We start from the raw sequence: 23,973 nt of genomic DNA, 5'->3' as shown, positions 1-23,973 counted from the left end.
CTCAGCGGCTCCTCTCTGACTGCAGGCGCTGCTTGCTGTAATAAGGTTATTGAGTTTGAATGAAAACTTGTGAAAACCATCAGTGGGAAAAACACGGTTGCTTTTCTGTGTCCTGAGGGTAAGTGCGAGACAAAAGCAGAGGAGCAGCGTCCTCCAGCAGGCGTGCCCCCCTGGCGGAGGGGGATGCTGCCGTGCCGAGGTGATGCAACCGGCCGGGGAGGGGGCCGGGATCCGGCGGCTGCTGCCGACACAGCTGACATCCGAAACCGATGCTGCCTGCTCCATGAAGCCTTGGGATTACAGCTACCGTGCCGGCGGGCTGCTCAGCCGTCACCTATGACTTTCCATCGGACCTTTACTCATTTATCCCAGTGAAGCAGACGGGACAAGCTCGGGTAGGAGGATTTTAGCGAGCAGCGTGCACGCTGAGAGAGAGCTGCTTGTGTCTGCTAGCGAGGCTCAGGCTAACACAACACTGCTAGCTCGGTAGCATTAGCAGACCTGCGTTAGCTTTGATTTACCCCAGCTTAGTGACAACTACATTAACAGACAGAAAAAATGAACATTGAGTTAAATAACTTAAGTAGAGACACTTGGTGCGTGTTCTTTGTTTGAATTAACGTTAGACAAGCAGTGTTTTTGACCCACAAACCAGATTTTAGCTCTGTTGCCAAGCTAGCAGTAATTATTTGGACTAGCTGTTAACGTTTCCACGCTGATTTTTTCAAAATAAGTCATCCATAGGTGGGAAAAAAAGATTTCGGAAAGAAACTAGAAAATTTCCTGTGAAATGTGGGTCCAGTGCCGTGAGTTTGCCGTGACATAGTTTTCATAAACTCTGTTTTCCACTGTTACAGTTTTAGGCAGATTCACTCATGGTCAGCAGCGTATCTGGTATTTTTTGTGGTTGGTACTGTATCTCCACAAATCTCACGTTAGTCTGAGGACTGTCATGATTATCAAACAGGTGTTTCAAAGCTGGAGAATATATATGGATTGTTTGTTTGATTCGTGTACCACGCAGGCAGGAGTGATGTTGGTGGCTAAACAGCAATGGCACTTTTGATTCTAGCTGTAACTGTCTGCGTTTGTTTTCTCACATCTCAGCTTCAATTTCGTTGTTTTTTTGAGTGTCGGTCTTAAAATACAGTCAGATTATTATAATCCCTCATATGGTGGCTAGTATTTACAGCACTGACTTCGCTCCAGGTTTTAAAAAACAAAGTCTGTCACGCAACTCCATAATGTTACTTGACAGGGGCGTTTGCGTTCAAGTGTCTAGTGTGGTGCTTTTATTTTGAATGCGAAATTGCCAATCAGGAAATGAAGTGACTGCGACTTCCTGTTACCTTGACAGTAAAGCTGTAGCTACTCAGTTGGCTAGCTGGGTTTTCTACCTCCTGGACAGTCGTCAGTGGTGTGTTGCCCAGTAAGTATGAACCTTTGTTTGCTGCAGAAAGTAGTCGGCTTTGTCTCTCGGTTCTGGCTGCTCAGCTTTGGTCACTGTGTGTGTTTGTGCAAATGAATGGCACAGTGCTACGTGCTAGCGTTAGCAGTGATGCTACTGCTGTAAGTGATGCCAATAACAATGTCAGTACGTCAGTCCCCTGACAGGAAAGTCAACATTCAGTTGATGTTACACCGTGCCAATTTCTGCTCCGCTCAAATCATACGGGATTTGATCTGGTCCAAAATACATACGATTACAGCTCTCTCTCTCTCTCTCTCTCTCTCTCTCTCTCTCTCTCTCTCTCTCTCTCTCTCTCTCTCTCTCTCTCTCTCTCTCTCTTTCTGTGTGTGTGTGTGTCTCGCTTGCTCTCTCCTTCCCTCCCTCTTGTCTCTTATCCACTTAAAATCACCTTTTTGCCATTATGTCCACAGAACTTTCCTAACTTTCCGGGAACAGCTTGGACAGAGCAATATTTTACAGCCCCCTCTTTTAAGTAGGTGTACAGGAAATATGACTTATGTAATATTCCTACTTGTCTTCCCAGCCTTTGGATTTCTATGAGAGAAATGTCCAAGTGAAAGCTCCCTGACTGCTGGAAACTTTGCCTCCATGTGACACTGAACAAAGGGGGAGAATGCAATGCGATGCAGTGTAACCTGTGAACAGGACGGCTGGAGGGATAGATGTTTGGATGCTGATGTCCATATCAGCCAAATCAGTTCAGGTCTGCACTGTGCACTGGGTTTGGAGCCATCCACATCTGTGTGTGTGTGTTCATTATTTATGTACTCCTCAGCAGTGTGTGGCATGGCAACATTTTAGCACACTGTGTGTTTTGGGGGATGGTGCATGCTAGCTCACAAAAGCACCATGCTGCAGCTCACTAAAGAGCCAATGCAGAGGTGAAAATACCACCAGCGTTCTTGCTGTACAGCGTGAGCTCAAGCCGAGTTTGTTTACCAGAAACCTGTGTTCGGTAGTGCATCTGTTACTCTTTGGGTCGCTGCATCCTCCTCAGAGAACAGATATTGGATATTAATGGATCTTAACTAATAGACATAAGTATTACCATGCTGTTTTTGTGAGAATCTACCAAAGCAGGGAATAAGCAAAACCATCTTTATAAAGTTCTGTGTGGCATGAAGTCTTAGCTCGCCATTTTGTGACTGAAGGCTACATCATAAAAGATGGCTTGACTAAATTTTTTTCCTTAGCTTTCTGTTTTGATTCTGTAGGATATTTGGACAAATGGCAGTCAAGGTTTAACAGAGTCTCCTCTGTTTCCATTTCACCGGTGCCTGCTTGTCCCTGTACACATATTTACTCTTTTAGGGTTTACTTTTCCCCCCTCTTTTTTTTTTTTTACTGGAGACGCCACCACAGGAAGCTGATGTTATGGCAAGGAAGTGCCTCCCTGCAGTTAAAGCAGGAATAAGGAAGGGCAGCTGGGAGAGGGGGGATTTATAAGGGACTAGACTCCCACCCCCACCTCTCTCTTCCCCAGGCCGAGCTAGCCTGTTTCTTATTCGTCCTCTTTTTCAGTCGCATGCTTTTGTTCAGCAGACAGTAAAGGAACACCGAGCACACTTGTTCCTTTGGCCAGCCTTGGAACGCATCCATTGCATTCATTAACACTGAAATCAAACACTGTAGCTCTATTTAATTTGAATCAGGACAAGTGTTGTTGGCTCCTGGCCTGGTCCAGAGCAGCGGCCTACATTGTGCAGCCCAGAGCTCTTACAGTGATGGCTCACAGGCCTGTGGTTACACAGCCTTGTCATGGTTTGTAGATGGAAGTGATTTTGTTTATAATGTCATAGCTGTTAGAGTGGAGTCTTCCCTTATTCACTAAACAAGACATTTTAGAGGAAAATGTATTAAATCTTACATAATCATATTCTTGTGTTTGCAAGGTCATTAGATCTAAGTGGGAGATTTTGAATGTTAACTAGGCAAACATTATATTCCCACACAGGTTTATACAGTTGGCCATGAATCACTGTGACCAAGATTTAAAAACATGTCAAACTGTCTCTGACTAATCCTGAAAGCTGTGCTTCAATCAAAGTAATGTTTCATTTTCTGTGCTTTTCTTTAAACAGTAAAGATTTAAGCCGCATTTTTAGCTTTCATATATCTAGACAACTTCATAAACAGCCTCCCTTATAATTTGTAGCCGGCGGTAAAGGGAAGGCCTATTTTCTAAATTTTTGTTGCAGAATTAGGAAATGATGCTTTTCTTGAAAAGTCTGACAGAGTGCTGTGCCTTATGCATTGCTGAACGTATTATGAACTGTTATAAGAACATATTAGAACTATTTTCTGAATTTAACCAAGTGACAGTGATGTGTCCATGTGTCCAGTTGTTGATGTTAGTCACTGAATGTTCCTGAACTCATATGGCATGCGCAGAAAGCATTGCTTTGAGAGTGCCTTAAATGGTACACACTGACAAAGAAAATGCTTGCCTAAGTGAGCAAACCTTTTTGCAGTATGTAGTGTAGGCCCTCATGGCAAAGTCCATACTGTTTCAGAATAGGAGAACTGAATGAGAGGCTGATGACTGCTTCATTTAGCAGCGCTGTTGGTCCCCAGCCTCTACTCCCATGCCTATTCAGAGCCAATAAAAAGAGCCGCCCCCTTGCTAGCTGCTCTGTGTTTGACACAGCTGCTTTGACACGCATTGCATTCAGGTGCTAGATTAGGTGCTCAGTGGCCATGTCAGCACCTGGGGTCAGTGAACACCAGGTCATGAGGCGTTTAAGATATGTCATTAGTGCATGCCATGGGCCTTAGCCACTTCAAACAGCAGAACGTTCACATTGTCATGAAATTCTGTATGTAAATGTACATTTCAGGTATTGTCAATGATACAGCCTGCTATAGAAACCTAAGTGTAACTTGGCCCAGTATCTTGGGAATTTGTTGGTTAGATGGCATAAAGCAGTCAGTACAGTGCAGCACTGCCACTGCTGCACTTTTTGTACTGTACTTCACTTTATACTGAAAAGGTATCATGTTCCACTCTGTATCATAAAAAATGAAAAAAGAAAGGTGCAGCCGGATTGGAGATGTGCTGCTTACCATGGCAGATAAAACGACAGAAGGTTGCTGCATACTAGATGTCGAGAGAAAAATATGCTCTAGTCCAGAAGGCACATGACCTCATGGCTCCAAATAGAAACATAAACCTGGTATGGAGAGCCTAATAGAGATGAAGTTATATAGATGAATATAAAATGTACAACTAGGAAAACTTACTGAGTATACTGCTTCAGGAAAGATGCATTATCCAAAAGATAAAATGTCAAAGACAAGGTTTCAAATTAAAGTTGACACTCAAATAATTGGGTACAAGGGTATCGAAGGCTTAAATCTAGTATACCTCTGTCAACAAATTGAGTGTGTCAAGAGTCCAGTCTGCATGGTAACCTCTTGCCTATTTCAGTGACGGCTCTGAATAAAAAGTACCTCTCCACCGCAGGAGCCACAAAGCTGCAGCACACAGCAGAAACTCGCCAGCTGAGACACATTAGTTGCTGTTTCCCCCACACAGGCCAGAGGGGAGATGCAAGCAGAGACAGTGTTGTCACAGGCAGTTATAATTTCAGATACACCACATGTGCTGAGATTCCTCTTCTGACATGTGACTTATGAAGTCAGTTAATGATCAGGAGCTCTGCAGCTTGAATCCCTCCGGCCGTCTGGAAAATCTGGGTGGCAAAAGGCAGTGGGAGTTGGTGTTTCTTCCAAGAGTAAAGCGAGGCATTCTTCCCCCGTCTTTTCCACCGTGCTACTCAGGCTTGGGTTGTACCAGCAGGGTCTGAATTGAAGCTGACAAATCCCGCTAAAATCTGTCTTCAGTTAATGATTCAGGCTCGACGGCAACACTGGCCAGTAACTTTCTGAGACAGTAGGCCTGTCATCTGAATCCCCGTCTCTTGATGAATCACAAACTAAATCCAACAAACAAGTGAACACGTTTAAAATGAGCACACAATACCTGATTCTGTCAGACACAGCTTGAAAATGGGCAGAGTGGTATATTTCTCTGAAAGATGGTGTTGTGGTTGTCGTTAAAAATTCTTTTCTAGCCTTGGGCAGGTGAGACAAAAAGTTAGGTTTAGACAGTGTGTACCAGACATCTTCCAGGTAACTGTCCATCCCTCTGAAACCACCTCTCCATACTCTGGCTGTAAATATGAATGTGTTCCCGGAGAACCCGCCTGTTTTTGTTTTGTTTGCTGGCAACTTATTATAAATCTAGAAATGAAGTCCCAAGTCTGACTCCAAAACAGTATAACCTCTCTTTTTGCAACCTTCTCTGACCCAGAATGGCAACGTAGAGGAGAAAGAAGGCATTGAGTTATAAGGCTATGGAATAATTTAATTCTCCGAGTTCAGAAAGAACAAAGCCAGTCTGACAGAGTGATGTGGTTTGCAATTTCTTTCCGATGGAGTGTGCTCTGTCTTGCTGAAGGTCATCCCCGAGTCTGTAATTGTAGCATGGTGCCCCTGTCTAAATGTTGTTGTTTGCATTCTTTATGTGTTGACGGAATGGCTGAACCTTTGATGAAGAGACTGAAAGCATGTGATATCTAAACATGAGTACTCTGGGTAATTTGTGGCTGTAAAAGTTTTCTTTCTCCATTGCTAATTTCTGAAATTATTTAAAACGTTTAGTACATGTTTTGAGTAACGATGAGTTCTGTAACTTGAAAAATGGACACAAACTATTTACAAAATCAAAATTCACCTAAGTTTCCTGTTTCCAAATAAATTCCATTTGGGGGCTTTAAAGGCGGGGGCTTGATGTTTTTGTGGTTTGCTTACATAGTTTAGGCTTAGCTAAAAACACTTTTCGCAAGCATCTGTGTCATCAGAAACCAAGGTTATCCTGACTGAAATCATAAGTTAAATAAATGTCGTCTTGGCAGAGGAAGACGAATCGCTTTGAAGAGGCTGTGTGCTTGCAGTGAAAGATCTAATGCGGCACGACAGATTTACAGTAACACCTGCACCCTGCAAACACAGCTGAAGCCTATTAGAAAAGTATTTGATTTTAAATAGACTGCAGTTGTGGTTAAGTAGCAGGTTACGTTGGATTCACTGGGAGTATCAGGAGAGAGGGCAAGCAGTGAACATGTTAAGATAAGGGCCTCTTTTTTTGCTCAGCTTTCCATCTGCTTGGTTAGTATCACATTTTAAATGTTGTCACATTGTGGAGCGTGTACGCAAGCTTCCACTTCAAAGAAAGGTATCAGTCAGTAAATCGTCTCAACATTTTGCTCTTGCTATATTAGTTAAGCAGTCTTCTCTTGCAACTCTATTTTACCACTGATATCTGATTGTGTTTTTTCCCAGTCCCAAACAACAGACTTGTCCCGAGGAAAACAACAGAGCACTGGTTTAGAGATTGATTGTAGCTAGGATTCCTCTGCGCAATAAATCACTTCAGCTCACTTTTTCCGAAGAGCCTCAGTGCAAAGAAAAAAAAAAATTCCAAGACATCCAAGTCTGTGCTAAAACACTTATTCTTTGTCTCCAGTTGTGTCCCAGATCACTTTTCCGGCTATCATGGCATCAGGTCAGATTCTTTTCAGACCTGCGTAAAACATGTGAGCCATATTGAACAATGATTTCTGCTGTTTTCATGTATTAATCAGATGGTTCTTTGGCCTGACTGCCGCCAAATGGATGATAAGAGTAGGAATGCATAGTTTTGTTACTTGATTACAGCCAAACATTATTAACAAATCTGTGAGTGGTGTCATTCAAGAAATGGCAGACAAAGTTATGTCTCAGTTGGAATTGTTTGAACAAGGGGAATGTTTGATTTTGTTTCTTGAATAAGAAAATCATCTGTTATCTATCAAATGCAGATTTTTGAAATGTAGCCCACCTAAAGTATGTTCAGAATCCCCCCCGCCCCCCTATTAAATTCTTATTAGTCTCTACGTGTTCTCTCCTGGGTTGTCAAGTACATCTTGTACAAATGTATGCCACTGAATTTTTAATTTTTCTTTTTTTTGCCTTTGGTAGAAGTCAAAGATATTTGACAAAATATGACAGCAGTCTGATCATCTACTGTATTTAGAGTGAATATCTTGGTATCACGAAATAAGTTTTCAAATTGTTCTGCCAATAATTCCCCACAGAATTAGAGAAAGGCTTTCATGCTCAGCGTTGTCTGTGCCCTGGGTAGATGATAGGGAGAAGTTAATCATGTGAGTTCAGGGCCCAGTCTGGAGTTCGACATTCCTGTGCTTATAAGTAAATTTGTGCCAGTGAAGGAGTCCATTTTATAAAGGAGGAAGTGGGAGAGCAACAAGCAGTTGATTGACTCTTGAGCCTGCTGGTCTTTTTCAAGACCAGTGACTGAACCCTGCACATGTGCAGAGATGGTCAGTGACCACCCACGTGGCTTAAACTAAATCTTCATCAGTGTCACTGTTGTTACAACAGAGTGAAACCCCTGAACTGTGTGGCAGGACTGGACTATAACAAACCCATGACAGCCATCTAGTGGAGGTACAGGTTGGCATGTTGCAACCTTTACCTTGGAGTTTCTTCTACATTCCTTGAGCTGTGGTGGTCTCCCACAGCTGGAAAATTGGTCTGACAGGTAGAAAAATAGAAATACAATCAAAATCTATTCAAAGAATAATTAAAATTGCAATAACAGCAAAATTATCCATATATAATTATTTAAATATCTAAATATAAGCCATTACTTAAATGCAAAACCTACAGGAACTGATCCTTGTATGGGCACAAGCATAAACCTGCTTCTCAGAGCCAAAATTCCAGTACCCCCCCCCCACCCCCCACCCCCCACCTCCCACATTAACAGAAATCTACAGTCAACTTTGCTGTAGCTAGTAAATGAGACAGGCGGAGGAAGACATGCTTCTGTTTTTCTAGATGTGTACAGCATTTGGACCCAGTCTCCGTTTTTTCTTGTGTTATGGAAATGGTAGCTGTGGAAAGAATTCCTGTTCCATGGAAAACTGGAGCTATCACTCTGTGTACTGACATATGTTACCTTTCTCCTCCCTCCTTGTGCACAGATTGAACTGTAAATGTATCGACAGCAGAGAGCCCAGTATGAAGAAGACAGTCCGGCCAGTGGTGAGTAAGGTGGGTGGAGAGAGAGGGAAGACGGAGGCTACGGCTGCAGTAGGTACTGGAAAGGCTGCAGCCAAGACCACCACCACAGCAGCTCTCTCTAAGGTAAACCTAATAACGTGATATTCCACAGTTTTGTAGCTCTGTTACTCTGCTTGAATTCTCTTGTATTTTTCTCTCTCTCTTTTATAATTGAATCAACTGAAGTTTTGTTTTTCCAGGTGAAAAGCAACGATGATCTGTTAGCAGCAATGGCTGGAAGTGTTACTACAGCTAGTAGTGGTGTTACAAAGACGAAGAGGACCGCCTCCACTGGGACCAGTGCAAGCACCACAGACAGCAAGCCAAAGACAACATCAGGTATTCCTATTAACTCATGTCAAAACAATTAATTTTATCCTGTGTGCTGTTTTGTAAAAAAAAAAAAAAAAATGTTTTATTTGCATTTTTGCCCCTATCAGGTAGCTCAGCAAAGCGGACAACATCCTCAGCTTCCAAGGAGCCAAACTCATCACGAGACCGTCTGCGGACATCCAGGATCTCAGCCAGCAAGAAGCAGTTGGTGTCAGGGACTGCACAGGGAGATGTGGCCTCAGGGAAGCGCTCACGCAGCCAGGTCTTAGCAGAGTCTGAGGGCCGCATGAGTAAGTCGAAATCAGATGGCCAGATCAGTGACAAAGTGGCTCTTGAGGCCAAAGTCAAAGACCTGCTGGGTTTGGCTAAGAGCAAAGATGTGGAGATTCTGCACCTCCGTAGTGAGCTGAGGGACATGAGGGCCCAGCTTGGCCTGGGAGGGAAAGAGGCACCACCACAGGAAGGAGCTGGGGAGGAAGAGAAGCCCCAGGTTTCGGCCATCACAGCAGCTGATGTGGAGTCCACCCTGCTCCTCCTGCAGGAGCAGAACCAGGCGATCAGAGAGGAACTCAACCTGCTGAAGAGTGAGAACCGGATGCTCAAGGACCGGCTCAATGCTCTGGGCTTCTCCCTGGAGCAGAGGTTAGATGGCTCTGACAAGCTCTTCAACTACCCTTCACTGAGCCCAGACCTAGCAGCCGGCAGTGGCCAAAGTGATGGTGCAGGCACAGGTACGCTGACCTCCTCAGTAGAGGGTTCTGCTCCAGGCTCATTGGAGGATCTACTGACGGGCCACCAGCATGGAGGCTCAGCAGACAACCTGGACAGTGAATCCAGTGAGGTCTACCAGGCCGTCACCTCCAGTGATGATGCTCTGGATGCCCCCTCTGGAGCCTCCTCTTCCTCTGAGTCGGAAAGTGCGCCCAGCAGAGAGCGCTCGCGGAGGGGCAGCAGTGGCAATGCCAGTGAAGTGTCCGTGGCCTGTCTGACAGAGCGCATTCACCAGATGGAAGAGAACCAGCACAGCACAGCTGAGGAGCTCCAGGCCACACTGCAGGAGCTAGCAGACCTGCAGCAGATCACCCAGGAGCTGAACGGGGAGAACGAGCGGCTAGGCGAGGAGAAGGTAATCCTCATGGACTCCCTGTGCCAGCAGAGCGACAAGTTGGAGCTCTATGGCCGACAGATCGAGTACCTACGCTCTTTGTTAGACGAACACCATGTGTCCTATGTGCTGGAGGAGGACATCAAGAGCGGCCGCTACCTGGAGCTGGAACAGCGCTATGTGGACCTGGCAGATAACGCTCGCTTTGAGAGAGAGCAGCTTCTTGGGGTACAACAGCACCTCTCAAACACACTGAAGATGGCTGAGCAGGACAATGCCGAGGCCCAAGAAATGATCGGAGCTCTGAAAGAGAGGAACCACCACATGGAGCGCATCATGGAATCAGAAAGACAGGACCGGGCCGCCATGGAAGCAGCCCTCGAAGAGTACAAGGCGGCTGTGAGCAATGACCAGGCGGAGCTGAGCCGCTGCAGAGCCCAGCTGGACCAGGAGAGGCAGAAAGTAGCTGAGCTGTACTCCATTCACAATGCTGGGGACAAAAATGACATCTGCCAGCTGCTGGAAGGAGTGCGGCTCGACAAAGAGGAGTCTGAGGCCAAGGCTGCGAAGTTGCAGGAGGAGCTGGCACATGCCCACAACGATATCGCTAGACTGCAGGAGACTTTCAGCAAGGTTAGTTCAGTCCAGTGCCACCTTTAGAGAGAGAGTCAACATTAAATCACATACAGAAAAAAGAAAAAGATCACTTCTGGTGACAAAATAATTTCACCTCTCGCTTCTGCACTGAGTTCAATCCCGCTGACCTTTAACATGCTAATTTGTGTGACTCAGAATTGCTCAGTCAATGACAGATTATGTGGGACTGACCTCCTCTCCACACCAAATTCAAAACAGAAGCCTTGATTGTTGCCAGATAGCACCCACAACCCCCTTTTCTTGAGAAGCAAAGCTAGAGATGTCTTCTGATAGAACGTCAACTGCATGCTGAGACAGTGCACTGCTCGGTGGAAATGCTGATCCCTAGCCAAGAGTACATAACCCTCTGGTCCTGTCTCTTCCAAAAAAAAAAAAAAAAAGCATGGAGGTAAATCTCTGCCTTTCCATTTGTGGTCTGACTGCCCCAAAAGACAACACACCAGCTATGACATCACTGATTGAATGTGCCCAGAAGTGCAACAGGCTTGAACGTTTTGACCCCCAGAGAGCAGTGTAACAGAAGTTTTCTGCTAGTCTTCAAGGCCCTCTGTCCACCAAGCACCTCCCTTCACAAGTTTGACTTCCTTTTGTTGTAATTGTTGATGGGAAGGACTCACTGTTGTGCTTTCATGGCAGTGCAGCATTTTTAATGGTGTTAAGTGCAACAAAGTGGTAGATGTTTAGTTTAATCTCTTAGCAAAGAGTGGATCACAACACCACAAGTCATATCCGTTATTTCCCCACATGTAACTGTTTAGTGCTGCTAGCTTCAACACAGAGGCCAACCTTAAACACAAATCACTCTGTATATTATAAATCTGTAGTTCCTACTTTAGACACAATCATTCACACACAATGCTTTGGTATAAATTATGATATGAAATTCTCAGCACTGATGATGATTGGGAATGCACATTGCACCCCAGGCAGTCAAGTACTACATGTAAGGTTTGTTGAAAATTTGATAAAGGATACAAGGAAGTTTATTGGTCATTATACAACAGGTTGTATAATGAAATTAAAATGTGGTTCCTTCTTGATTGATTAATTGATTGTATAAAAAATAAAATTATTAAACATGGAGGAGTGCAGATGGTGCATTAAGTAGTCTCACAGCCTGAGGGAAGAAGCTGCTCTGTAGTCTGGTTGTACGGCAGCGAATACTTCTGTATCTTTTGCCTGACGGCAGCAGGGTGAACAGGCTGTGGCTGGGGTGGGTGTTGCCTTTTAGGATCCTTTTGGCTCTGCGCAGGCACCTCACCTCCCCAATATCACTGATGCTTGGTAGATGGGTGCCAATGATGTTTTGGGCAGTTTTAGTCACTCGTTGCAGAGTCTTCCTGTCCTGGGCCGAGCACATCCCATGCCAGTTTGTGATGTTTCCAGTCAGGATGCTTTCAATTGCTCCTTTGTAGAAGCTGACAAGAACTTGGCGTGGGAATTTTGCTTTCTTAAGTTTCCTTAAGAAATACAGCCGTTTCTGGGCTTTTTTAACCAGGGCAGAGATATGTGAAGTCCATGACAGGTTCTCTGTTATGTTGATTCCCAGGAACTTGAGATTGCTCACTTGCTCCACCTCAGCTCCATTGATGTAGACAGGGTTGTGTGTCTTTGCCTCCTTTTTTCGAAAATCAACTATCAGCTCTTTGGTTTTGCTGACGTTGAGCAGTAGGTTGTTTTCTGTGCACCATTCTGCAAGATGGTTGATTTCCTCCCGATATGAAAACTCATCATTGTTGGAAATCCGGCCGATGATGGTGGTGTCATCCACGAACTTCACAAAAGAGTTCTCTCCATGTCGGGGGTTGCAGTCGTGGGTGTACAGCGTGAACAGGAAGGGGCTGAGTCCACAGCCCTGGGGGGGCTCCGATGTTGAGCACTAGAGTGGAGGAGGAGAGACTGCCAATCCGAACTGACTGGGGTCTGTTTGTGAGGAAGTCCAGTATCCAGTTGCAGAGAGTGGTACTGATGCCCAGAGTGTTCACTTTTCCAATCAGCTTCATGGGGGAGATTGTGTTGAAAGCTGAGTTGAAATCAACAAACAGCATTCTGATGTAGGTGCTGCTTTTCTCAAAGTGAGTGAAGACTGAGTGGAGAGCAGTGGAGATGGCATCCTCTGTGGATCTGTTGGTTCTGAATGCAAACTGCTGAGGGTCCAGACTGGCAGGGATGTTGTTCTTTATGTGCTGGAGAACCAGTTTCTCAAAGCACTTCATCAGGATGGGGGTGAGTGCCACAGGGCGGTAGTCATTTAGATCAGACACTGTAGACTTTTTAGGCACAGGGATGATGGTGGCTGTCTTGAAGCAGGTGGGAACAGTCTCCTGTGACAGCGATATGTTGAAAATGTCAGTAATGACATCTACTAGCTGGTTGGCACATGTTTTTAGTACACGGCCAGGGATGTTGTCAGGCCCAGCAGCTTTACTCATATTCACTTTCAGCAGGACTTTCCTCACATCCACAACAGCTCTGAGGTCCGTTTGATTAAAATCCCCAGCAACAATAATAACAGCACCTGTCATGTCACTGCTGATGACCTCATACAATTCCTGGAATGCATTTTTTGAATTTTGAATGTACACAGCAGCAACAAACACACTGATGAAAGGATAACCCTCTTCCTATGTTTGCAGCTGGATAGGGAGTACAGAGACTTCCAAGAGCAGGTGCAGCAGCAGATGGCAGAGCAGGAGCGAGGACTGGAGAAGCGGCGTGTGGAACTGCAGGAAAAAGAGACAGAGATCGCTGATATGAAGGAAACCATCTTTGAACTGGAGGATGAGGTGGAGCAGCACCGAGCCGTCAAACTCCATGACAACCTCATCATCACAGACCTGGAGAGTAAGTTGGCTGGACTCAGTGGTAGATTAACCCATTCTCCCAGACACTTTGGCGGGCAACCAGTGATCATTTAGAGATCCTGTTCTGTTGTAAAGATTATATTTGGTCACTAAAGCAGTATAAAATGATCCAACAGCTACTGAGGGTGATGGTGAAATAGCTCATTTCCTGCCCCGTGCGTGACAGCTTATCATATCGCATATCTTACAAGTTTTAATCTGTACTTATCAAGTTTCTGTGTAAGACGTCTTCTGCTTAAATAGCACAGAACTTGCACACTTATGGTAGTAAGACAATTTTTGTGCTGAATACAATGACATACAATTACAATCGCCCTGTAAGGGTTAAGGTTAGGGTTTTCAGTCGTGTTTATTTGAAGGAGCGCCTACTGTTTCATAAGTCAGTGGTTGAGTCAGGGGGCCTAACAAATAAAAAGTTGTAATGCTTGAACCAGTGTTAATTTTGACAGCCATTTTAATTTTAGTCTTAGTCTTAGTCTTAGTCTTCTTGACGAAAATGCTTATTAGTCTTAGTCATATTTTAGTCATTGCGGTCCTTAATAGTTTTAGTGTAGTCTTAGTCGACGGAAATTAAAAGTCGAGTTTTAGTCATATATGTGTGTATACACACACACACACACACACACGCACACACACACACACATATATATATATATATATATATGTATATGTATATATACGTATATATATGTATATATATATGGACGGATACACGCGGCAAACACGACCGCCGTCAGTGCGGGCTTGTATATCAGCTGTGTTCGCCGACACCAGTCGCGGTCGCTGCTGCGGTGTGTGCTTGTAGCCTGTGTCAGCTGTGTTAGCTGCGGGTCTCCGGCGTACGCCACAATGTAAATGAGGCCACCGAGCCGCACCGTGGCTGAGCCAGATGCACACATTCTCAACCAAACAAGCCACAAGATGCATTGCTCATATTTTGAGCTTTTGGCAGACAGATTGCACGCACAACTGGAGGAAATAATGCATTTTGAAAGTCCACTACACCACCTACTAACATTTTCGTCCCGTCTCATCTCATCATGACGAAAATACACACACGTCTCGTTATGTTTCCGTCATCAAAGAGCTATTTTTAGCTTGTCATCGTCCTGTCTTCGTCATGAAAAAAAGGGTCGTTGACGTAAATATTTCATCATCATAATCGTTGACGAAAGTAACACTGGCTTGAACTGCATGTGACCACATCCAACCAAAAGTTTGTATGAAAAAATTAATAAATGATCTTAATACTAAAATCTACAGGTTACATTAACATCCTTTGATTTTCTGTCACATATTGGGAGTGTCTATTTCAAATGACAGAAGCACGGACGGAGCCATTCACATAACATTTTCATAAATGAGGCCAAGAGGCTCTTGAATTGTTTTAAATAACAAGGGCATCCTGCTCTCCTGCTCTGTATGTGAATCTATGCTGTGGCTCGTTCACATGGATCCCACAATGTGTCTACTTCCTCTCTCAGACTCTGTGAAGAAGCTGCAGGACCAGAAACACGACATGGAGCGAGAGATCAAGATTCTTCACCGAAGACTCAGGGTGAGGGGGCTACAGTGGGCCGCTGGGCTGGCTGAGGGCTGGTTCACCACTTTCTGGGGCAAACCAGGGTCAAGCTGTATTTTCAAAAAGTTCTTTGTTTTAATTCACGTGTAGTAACACATGGGAGGGACTTGTCAAAGAGGAATACAGTGAATTGGAATACTTAGACAATTATACAAAACATCCAGACATCACTTTAGTAACCTTTATTCATGTGATAAATTAACCATCAGCCACCAACCAACCACCAGCTGGTGCTCAATGCAGGCTAAAACTAGTGCTAAGAATTATTTTGCAAATGCTGTTTCACCCAGGTCTGGTCTGCTTCTGCAGGAATTACTGGAACACAGCATATTTTTTTCGTCTCAATAATTTGATAAATGGTGTAGCCTAAATCATGTTAATCTGTCAGCTGGTGTTTTATGGTGTGTGTGTGTGTGTGTGTGTGTGTGTGTGTGCGCGCGCAGGAGGAGTCACTCGAGTGGCGTCAGTTCCAGGCTGATCTGCAAACGGCTGTTGTCATCGCTAATGACATCAAGTCGGAAGCACAGGAGGAGATTGGGGACCTGCGGCGCCGGCTGCAGGAAGCCCAGGAGAAGAATGAGAAACTGAGCAAGGAGCTGGACGAGGTCAAGAGCCGCAAGTAAGACTCACACAGATACACACAAGTTTGGATGAGATCCAGCGGTCACACTGACATCAACTATCTTGTGTTTATTTCCAAACAAAATGAGGGGAGCATCATCGTACATCATATAAAATGATATAAGTGTGTAAGTTACAGTTATTCTCCAATTGCAACACTGACTGGAATCGATCCAGGAATGACTCTGCGTCTCTGAACCAAAAATTTTGTTGCATTAGTTGAGTTACTGGCACATTAGTATAAATATGAAGGGTGATCAGTCATTTCAGAAAAAGTGACAGCAAAGTTCAGTGCAAACTTACTTTCTGGAGGACAGGAAGGAATTTTTCATATGTTCTCTGTTGTTCCCCAGGCAGGAGGAGGAGAGAGGCAGGGTGTATAATTATATGAATGCCGTGGAGAGGGACCTGGCAGCTCTGAGGCAGGGGATGGGTCTCAGCCGACGTTCTTCCACTTCCTCAGAGCCCTCACCCACGGTCAAAACGCTCATCAAAAGCTTCGACAGTGCCTCACAAGGTACCCCACCCTGCCAGTGTAAGATGCTTTACTTCTCTCAATTTTAAATCTATGTACTGTTGCTGCTAACTAGCATTTGCTGTATTTAAGTAAGTTTGGGTCTCTAGGTTTGACTCATATGCACAGAATGTGTCAGCATTATTTATCATAATATTCTATGACTCGATCCTTAATAATGTTTTAATGCATGATCATTCCAGAGAACATTAAATGTAGTCGAAACCTGTTTAATACTGTTTTTAGCCTTAGATATAGCATAGATTACAAAAGAAAATAAGTCATCTGTTGTTGGCACCAAGATAATTTTATTTTTCAGAAATAACAACTTGACCAGAATTTGAACACAGGAGCCTTTCACTGACAATTTATTGTATAACCAGAACAATTTTCTTTGCAGCAGTCCTTAAGCTGAGTTGTACATGACTGGCCTCTTTGTCTCACTTCAGGTCCACCGTCCAATGGTGCCACTGTGGCTCCAACAGCCCCCGCTGCCCCGCTGCCACGCACCCCCCTCAGTCCCAGCCCTCTGAAGACCCCCCCAGCTGCTGCCGTGTCACCCATACAGGTACAGAGAGAGAGAGAGAGGCAGGGTGGCCGCCTGGAGTGTCTTGTAACCAGTAGTAACAAATGACAAAAAGGAAATATCAGCAATGCCTGCTGAACTGAGCACATCTGTACAAGCACTTTGTCAGGGTTTGTAAGACAATACACATATGGGCAACATGCTAATACAAACCAACAGAAAAAGAGGCAGTGGAGTTAATGTTCTGAAGAACAACTTGTCTGGGTGATAGAGCGGCAGAGGATGTGGCAAAGTGACAAACCACAGTAACACCTGTTTGCTGCCCACAGGTTGCAACAGCTTGGCACAAGCTTGCTCATCCTATCTGTGTAGTGCTTGAATATTAATAAGAGTAAGAAAATTAATCTGAATTTTTCTCCTTCCCAATGTTGCTTGCCTGTTCCATGCAGCAGTACCATTTAACCTCTGTAACCAAAAAGTTAGTCCTTCAGCAAGACTGTCCCTATTTACTCATTAGTTGCCTAAGCGATAGATAGATACAAAATTGTTTTGCATCTCAAGTGCCATAGTTTCCACAAACAAGACAAACATACTGTCATAACATTGCTCATATGAACCATTTCCTGTCCTGCGGTCAGGAGCTATTCTCAATTTATCAGCCCGATCTTGCCAACTCACATTTTTGCAAACACTTAGCTGGCTCACAATGTTGTAAATGCATTTTCTTAAATTTGAAATAAAACACCGTCCATCCGTAATATCCATATATGCCATAAAACATATCACCATTTACACCATCTGTCTCAAAACAGTTCTCAAACCAAAGTGTCTCCACATTGATTTTCAAACCATGTTGATTGGGTAAACTAGTGAGAAACGTCTGAGTTGGCAAGCTTGTGCTATGGTAAACAAGACTCTCATTTGTGAATTACCTCATTGCAGTAATACACAGCTCAGTGTTTTGACCTATCAAGTAAAATAAACATGAAAATGGCAAATTTGACAAAGCTCTAGCAAGGGCTGTTACCCGACTTAATGGTTGTGGAGCACAACGCATTAAACACATGGAGCGATAATGTGAAAATACAGTAGTCACAATAAATTAGAAGTACTCTTAATGTCAGCTCAGTATTGCCACTCAGATAATGTGTCAGTTTTACACTACATTCCCTTCAAATGTACACTTTGCAGGATGTGTAATGCATTATATTTGTTCTTGCCTGTTTCAGAGACACTCCATAACTGGCTCAATGTCAGCAGCCAAGCCTCTCTCCTCTCTGAGTGACAAGAGGCCCAGCTACACAGACATCGCCATGCCAGGTGAGGTTGCTTCACGGTGACTGTCCAAATATGTGTCACCTTCAAATGTCCAGTGACATCTGCATATCTTCAAAAATCAAGGTGTTAATGTGTAAAAGGCAGAGTAATACACCATGGGTCATCATTTCAGTGTGTGTCTTCCCTCAGAGTAATAATAGGATGGTGTTCAAGGAGGGTGCCAGTATTTGAAACCACATTTTACAAAAAAGTAGGAAAGGACCAAGGCAGCTCCTTGTTGAAACACTAAAAAAAATCTTTGTTGTGTGACTAATTGCTACTAATCCTTAGGCCTCTATGAAATACAGTTTAGCCATAATGGCCTTTTACCTTGTTGCAAATGAACAGTTGCTTCAGTCCGGTTCTCTTTTTGTGTATAATCTTAAATTCCCCTACATACAGTAAAAGAACCCTCTTTGTTTAAACACAAATTCCCATGGAAGAGCATTTCCTGCTTTCCACGTATATCTGGAACCTCACGTAGGATCATCAGATCCACAGGAGTCTTGCCTTATCTCTGTTTGAATAGAGAAAGATTTCAAGGAAAGTGCACTGACCTCTCTCTCCTTGGGAAAAATGGCTAGAAATTAGTTTGGGGTTTGTGTTTCCCCAGAGGCCTGAAGTTTGGAGTTTGTGTTGACTTTTATTAGTTGTGTTGGTTAATCGGAGCGCTAGAGGGGGGCCCCAGGCATGTAAAGGGCCACCACGTAGAGGTTCCCTCAGTTCACTCCAACCAGTGAGGAGTTCAAGTGCTTTTTGTGAACGTGCTTGCTTGGCCATAGCTTCCAAAGCTTCGTTTATTTTTCTCTGATTTATTGTTTTCTTGCTCACACAGTCGGCTTCAGTGCTCGGTATTCCTTGAACTCTTCAGGCTTGGAATGTCCCCCTTTCCTGACCTTGTTACATCGAATGTCAGAGGAAGTGGCGCTTTAGGCACGATCATACTACTGTATATATTTGATGTAACGACTGCATGTAATGTGACTATGTTGTTGTGTCCACAGCTGAGCATCTTCTCAGGGGAACCTCGGCTAGCCGCCCTCCATCTGTCCTCCAGAGGGTCTCCAACATGGATTCCACAAAGTCAATCTCAGGTTAAAGAAATACAAGTTTAGTTGTGAGAAGTAACTCTATAGATTATCAAGTCCAGAACAACATGGGAAAAGATTTAGCAGGGTGCCTGGTACTGAATATAATTTTCAACTAAGTTACATAAATTTGGTTTCTTACAATTGACCAAAATACCTCAAACACAATAACAAGGTGTCTGTTTTTTCTTTTTTATTAAATGACTGACTTCTTTGTGCTATACGTCCACCTGTACATTAATATAGAACAGTGTTAGCACAGTATGCAAAATGGAAAAATGCTATTTTTCCATCTTTATCTGCTTTAATGAACACAGTTGGACTTCAGACTGTCCTGAACTGTGTTCTATCAGAAACAGGCTGGCTCCAGTTCAATTGGAAGTAAAAAGGTCTTAAAATAACCTTTAGCTAAAATAAAATTTTGCCCTCTGAAACAGGCTTGGTAGTGTTGACTCAGCTGGAGTTTACACACCTTACATTTACATACCTAGCATATATATGTGTTTTGTTTTTGTTGTTTGGCTTTGGGGCTTGTACATTAAAACGCTGAATCTGTGTTATTGTAGCTGCATGTCTGCTCACACTGTACTGCACTCTGTCTGCTCTGTGCTGACCAGTGTCCCGCCGGAGCAGCGAGGAGATAAAGAGGGACATGTCAGCTCCAGACGGGGCCTCCTCCTCCTCCCTGATGGCCATGGGCGGCGCCTCGTCCCAGCTGTCCCTGTCCTCCTCCTCTCCCACCGCCTCCGTCACTCCCACAGCACGCAGCCGCCTACGGTACGGCTTTGAGCGAGCGTTCACTCCGTTCCAGTTTTGTCGGAGAAAAAGCAGAACTACGGCGAGCAGCCACAATACAGCTCGTACACTTGGAAATACATTGATCAGCAGCTTTTCTTCTCGACTTTTCTCCATTTTAAAATCTGATTGTTGTGGTCAACTGTCAGACAGCTAATGTGACATGGCACTTCTTTTTCATTCAAATTGGTCAGAAAACTGGTCCACCTCATGAAAGTTCCACTAAAACATTGAACTTATCAGCTGTCTCTGCTCTGTAGTGTAACTTTTTCCCAAATGGCTGCATGTTATTGTCTACCAGTGTGTGGGAAGTATGGGGGAAAAAAAACAAATAATATGAACACACATGTTCTGTACACTATCAGTAAAACTCAAAGTTTAGACATTTGAGGCAACCAGTGGATAAATGTGCTTATAAAATCTGGTTCATTAATTTTGTTACATTGTGTTTCACCTTTTTCCCTGTCACCCCTGCACTCTGTACTTTTAAAATGATCTCAAAACTAAATGTGTTAAGACTTTGGTAGACTGTTTACTACCTCTTTGCTCTTGTATGTGTGTGTTAAAGAGAAGAGAGGAAGGATCCTCTGTCAGCGCTGGCCAGAGAGTACGGAGGCTCTAAGAGAAACGCCCTGCTGAAGTGGTGCCAGAAGAAGACTGAGGGCTACCAGGTACTGTGGGTTACTGCCTCACTGCAAACACCAAAGTGTCTCCGCTGCTAAACCACAAAACTCTGAATGCCTACCAGCTCTGCACCGTGAGCTCCTTATTTTGCAGGAAGCTTGTCTTTTTCCTGTTCATTGATCAGTCGAGTATCAGCAGAGGTTGGGTTCCAAGTTAGCACCCGACACGTTCTCGCTTTTCTCCTCTCCCTCATCACAGGGCAGCCCACAAGCCATTGACTCAAATCAGGAAACAGCTTTTCAAACGTGCAGAGGAGAAACAAACATTTTAATGTTGACCCAGAAACCACTTGTTTGAACGGACAATCACTAATCGGTGTGTCTAGAGCTTCACGCCATATTGAAGCACTGTTTTTCTCTTTTAATTGATGCAGAGTGGGAATGGTTACCATGACTCCTTCGGTCCTCTCCAGGAAGTGTGCAACATTTAACCCATCCTGTGAATTACCTGACAAAAACATGAGGATTTCCCTGAACTGCAGCAGATGATTTAGAAAATAGTTGAGAGATTGTTATTTTCCCAAGCATGTGGTGCCTTGATCTGTTATTATTGGACACTGAAGAGCTTTTTTACCTTTTGAATTTCTAAGTGTATGCTGGAGCTCCCTTTTGAGTGGCATTGATATCAGTGATAAAATAATATTTGCTGAATCATGTTGAAGAATATTTGATAGTGGAAAAGATTAAAAGTCTGATGTGGACAATTAATGCTTAGAATTTATGAATTCCCAGAACTATTATCAGTAGAAACTGGTGGTCTTTGTGGCTGAATACTTCTAAATAGCTGAACAGCATTTTAATTTATTGTGGTCATAATGTTGCTGGAGGCAGCTCCGAAAGCAGAAAATGCACAGTGGCTGACAGTCATGACCCAGAAAAAAATATTGCCTCCCTGAGTTCAGAACAGGCCCAGTAGTGAGTGTTTCATTTTGGCCCTGGGCTGGATCTGTTCTGTCAGCTGAGATAAGTTTGAACAGACCGTTGTTCTCTTTTTCAGAATATTGATATCACGAACTTCAGCAGCAGCTGGAACGATGGCCTTGCGTTCTGCGCTGTGCTCCACACCTACCTCCCCGCTCATATTCCCTACCAGGAGCTCACCAGCCAAGAGAAGGCAAGTCGAGCTCAGTAGCCCTGACCTGTAAACCACAACGGAGCTGGCATTAGTTTTTGTCCGAGAGTCTGTGCCGCTGTGTGACTTTGAGTTTCTCTGTGTTTTGTGTTTTTTTCTGCAGAGGAGAAACTTTACCTTAGCTTTCCAAGCTGCAGAGAGCGTGGGCATCAAATCCACTTTGGTAAGCATAATATGAATATGATCAAAGAAGTTTAAATATAAACAAAAATGGAAACGTGTATATATATTTTCCTGGTGCCTCAAAAGTATATAAATCCAGGTCCAGGCACCGCTGTGTGTCACATTTAAAATGTCCTAATTTGGACATTCTGTACACCTCGAGGAAGGCGTAAGCTGAAATGTTGAGGCACCAAATAAAGTCATTTTATGTTTCACTCACATTTGTGCCTGCCCCCATATTTATTTATTGTTGACATTAGAAATTTGTTATATTTTTGTTTTCAATGTTGTGTCCTTCCAACCTCTGAGCACCTGTGAAGTGGGTCTCCACTCCTGATGCACTCCAAGTGCAATGCATCATTGGAATCACTAAAGTTAAAATATCTACATAAGTGATTATATTTTATATTCATTTTTTTGCATCAGTGCATATCTGGGTGTGCAAAAATAGATTATTTTTTGCTAAATGTGAGAACACGTTTTCAGATTCATATGTGCTTGCAAGAAAAGTGGCCGGCTCACCAACTTAAAAAGCAAGCTTTCGCTTTGTCTGATTTATATCTGTAAGAAAAAAGCAAACTCTCGCCGCTGACCTTGTTTGTTAATTCTAGCCATTAATCACAGAAATGAAGCAAGTTCTGGGTTTCCACAGCATGTGTTTGTGTGGTTCTGCCCTAAAATGTGCCACCGTTCAAAACTTTGGAGTCTCTGAGAATTTTTTACATTTTTAAAAGAAATTGATTATTAAATTCACTGATGACTTTGTGCAGAAAAATGTCATTTTCAAAACCAAATATGAGTTTAGGAAATTATAACATTATAACATTATCAGTGCCTTGGTTGTCTTTTTTTTTTTTTTTTTTTTTTAATCAATTTAATGCTACTGTGGTGAATTAATAATAAATGAATGTCTTTCAAAGCAAACAATTTCTCAGGGATTCTGACTGTGTGATTCCAAAGTAACATTATAGTTGTCACATTTGAGATGCATGTGTATGTTTTATACACATTCTTACATGTGTCCATTATTAAATACTCACTCTATGTTTCCTGTTTCTAGAAAAATAGATAGATAGATAGATAGATAGATAGATAGATAGATAAAACTTTATTCACCCCCTAAGGGAAATTAAAATATCAAGTAGCTCATAAAAACAACAACCACACTTCCACTCAGACAGACATTGGCATTGAGATAGACACAGGATAAAATAAGTTAAAATAAGTGCAAAATACAAAATTCACATTAATTGCCCACTTTATCGTTCAGTGCAGTTGTGGCAGAGGTGATATGTGTGATGTGTGTAGGGACTGAATTCAGGAGGAGTTGAACAGTCTTATTGCTGTGGGGACAAAGGATCTCCTGAATTGTTCAGTTCTGCGGCGCAGTGAGAGGAGCCGACCAATAATAATGTTTTTTTTTTCATTATTATTAAAAACAGTATACTTACTTTTAAAATGCCTTGTACATTTGAAGACCTTCATTTCAAAGTGAAAAAATGAACTCTGAACAGGACTGACAGCTGAGAGCATCGTATAGTGCTTTACAAAATAGTGTGTAACCTGTTTACAAAGCTGACAAAATGAGTATAGTTCTGCGGGCTATATGTACGTATTTTAAAGCTGTTGGATCATCATTGAACTTTCAAACTGGGTAGTTTTTTGAGTCTACCATACAGCCATTTTTCCAGCCATAGTAACTGTATTTGTTCTGGTTTTGTCCTGCAGGACATCAACGAGATGGTGCACACGGAGAGGCCGGACTGGCAAAGTGTCATGACCTACGTCACCGCCATCTACAAATACTTTGAGACCTGACCGCACTGCCGCCCCGCTCCTTCAGCACAATCAGAGCCAAGCCAGCTTTCCTGAGTTCTCAGCAACACCTCAGCCCCACTTTCAGCTGTTTATACCTCACTTGGCTGAGTCACCCCCCACCCCCTCCTCCAAAAAAAAAAAAAAAAAAAAAAAAACCCAGCAATACCCAATCATGTT

General features: G+C 43.4%; 1 protein-coding gene across 2 annotated transcripts; it reads left to right on the top strand.

The window, feature by feature from the left end:
- Positions 1 to 114: 114 nt before the first annotated feature.
- Positions 115 to 23,969, top strand: specc1la (sperm antigen with calponin homology and coiled-coil domains 1-like a). 2 transcript variants are annotated; one of them, XM_030060961.1, is made up of 16 exons: positions 115 to 395; positions 8,521 to 8,683; positions 8,800 to 8,938; positions 9,040 to 10,670; positions 13,331 to 13,538; positions 15,043 to 15,116; positions 15,584 to 15,759; positions 16,115 to 16,278; positions 16,725 to 16,843; positions 18,031 to 18,121; positions 19,123 to 19,212; positions 19,824 to 19,983; positions 20,570 to 20,672; positions 21,682 to 21,798; positions 21,920 to 21,979; positions 23,707 to 23,969. In XM_030060961.1, exons 2-16 carry the CDS (start codon positions 8,558 to 8,560, stop codon positions 23,794 to 23,796), a joined length of 3,348 nt encoding a protein of 1,115 aa, XP_029916821.1. In that variant the 5' UTR covers positions 115 to 395; positions 8,521 to 8,557; the 3' UTR covers positions 23,797 to 23,969. The 2 variants fall into 2 exon arrangements, with proteins under 2 accessions (XP_029916821.1, XP_029916819.1); XM_030060959.1 differs by having other exon boundaries at positions 116 to 395; positions 16,115 to 16,296.
- Positions 23,970 to 23,973: the final 4 nt, after the last annotated feature.

This window comes from Myripristis murdjan, chromosome 9 (genome assembly GCF_902150065.1).
Source record: "Myripristis murdjan chromosome 9, fMyrMur1.1, whole genome shotgun sequence".
NCBI classification, from domain to species: Eukaryota; Metazoa; Chordata; class Actinopteri; order Holocentriformes; family Holocentridae; genus Myripristis; species Myripristis murdjan.
This window is presented reverse-complemented; position numbering and strand designations above follow the sequence as displayed.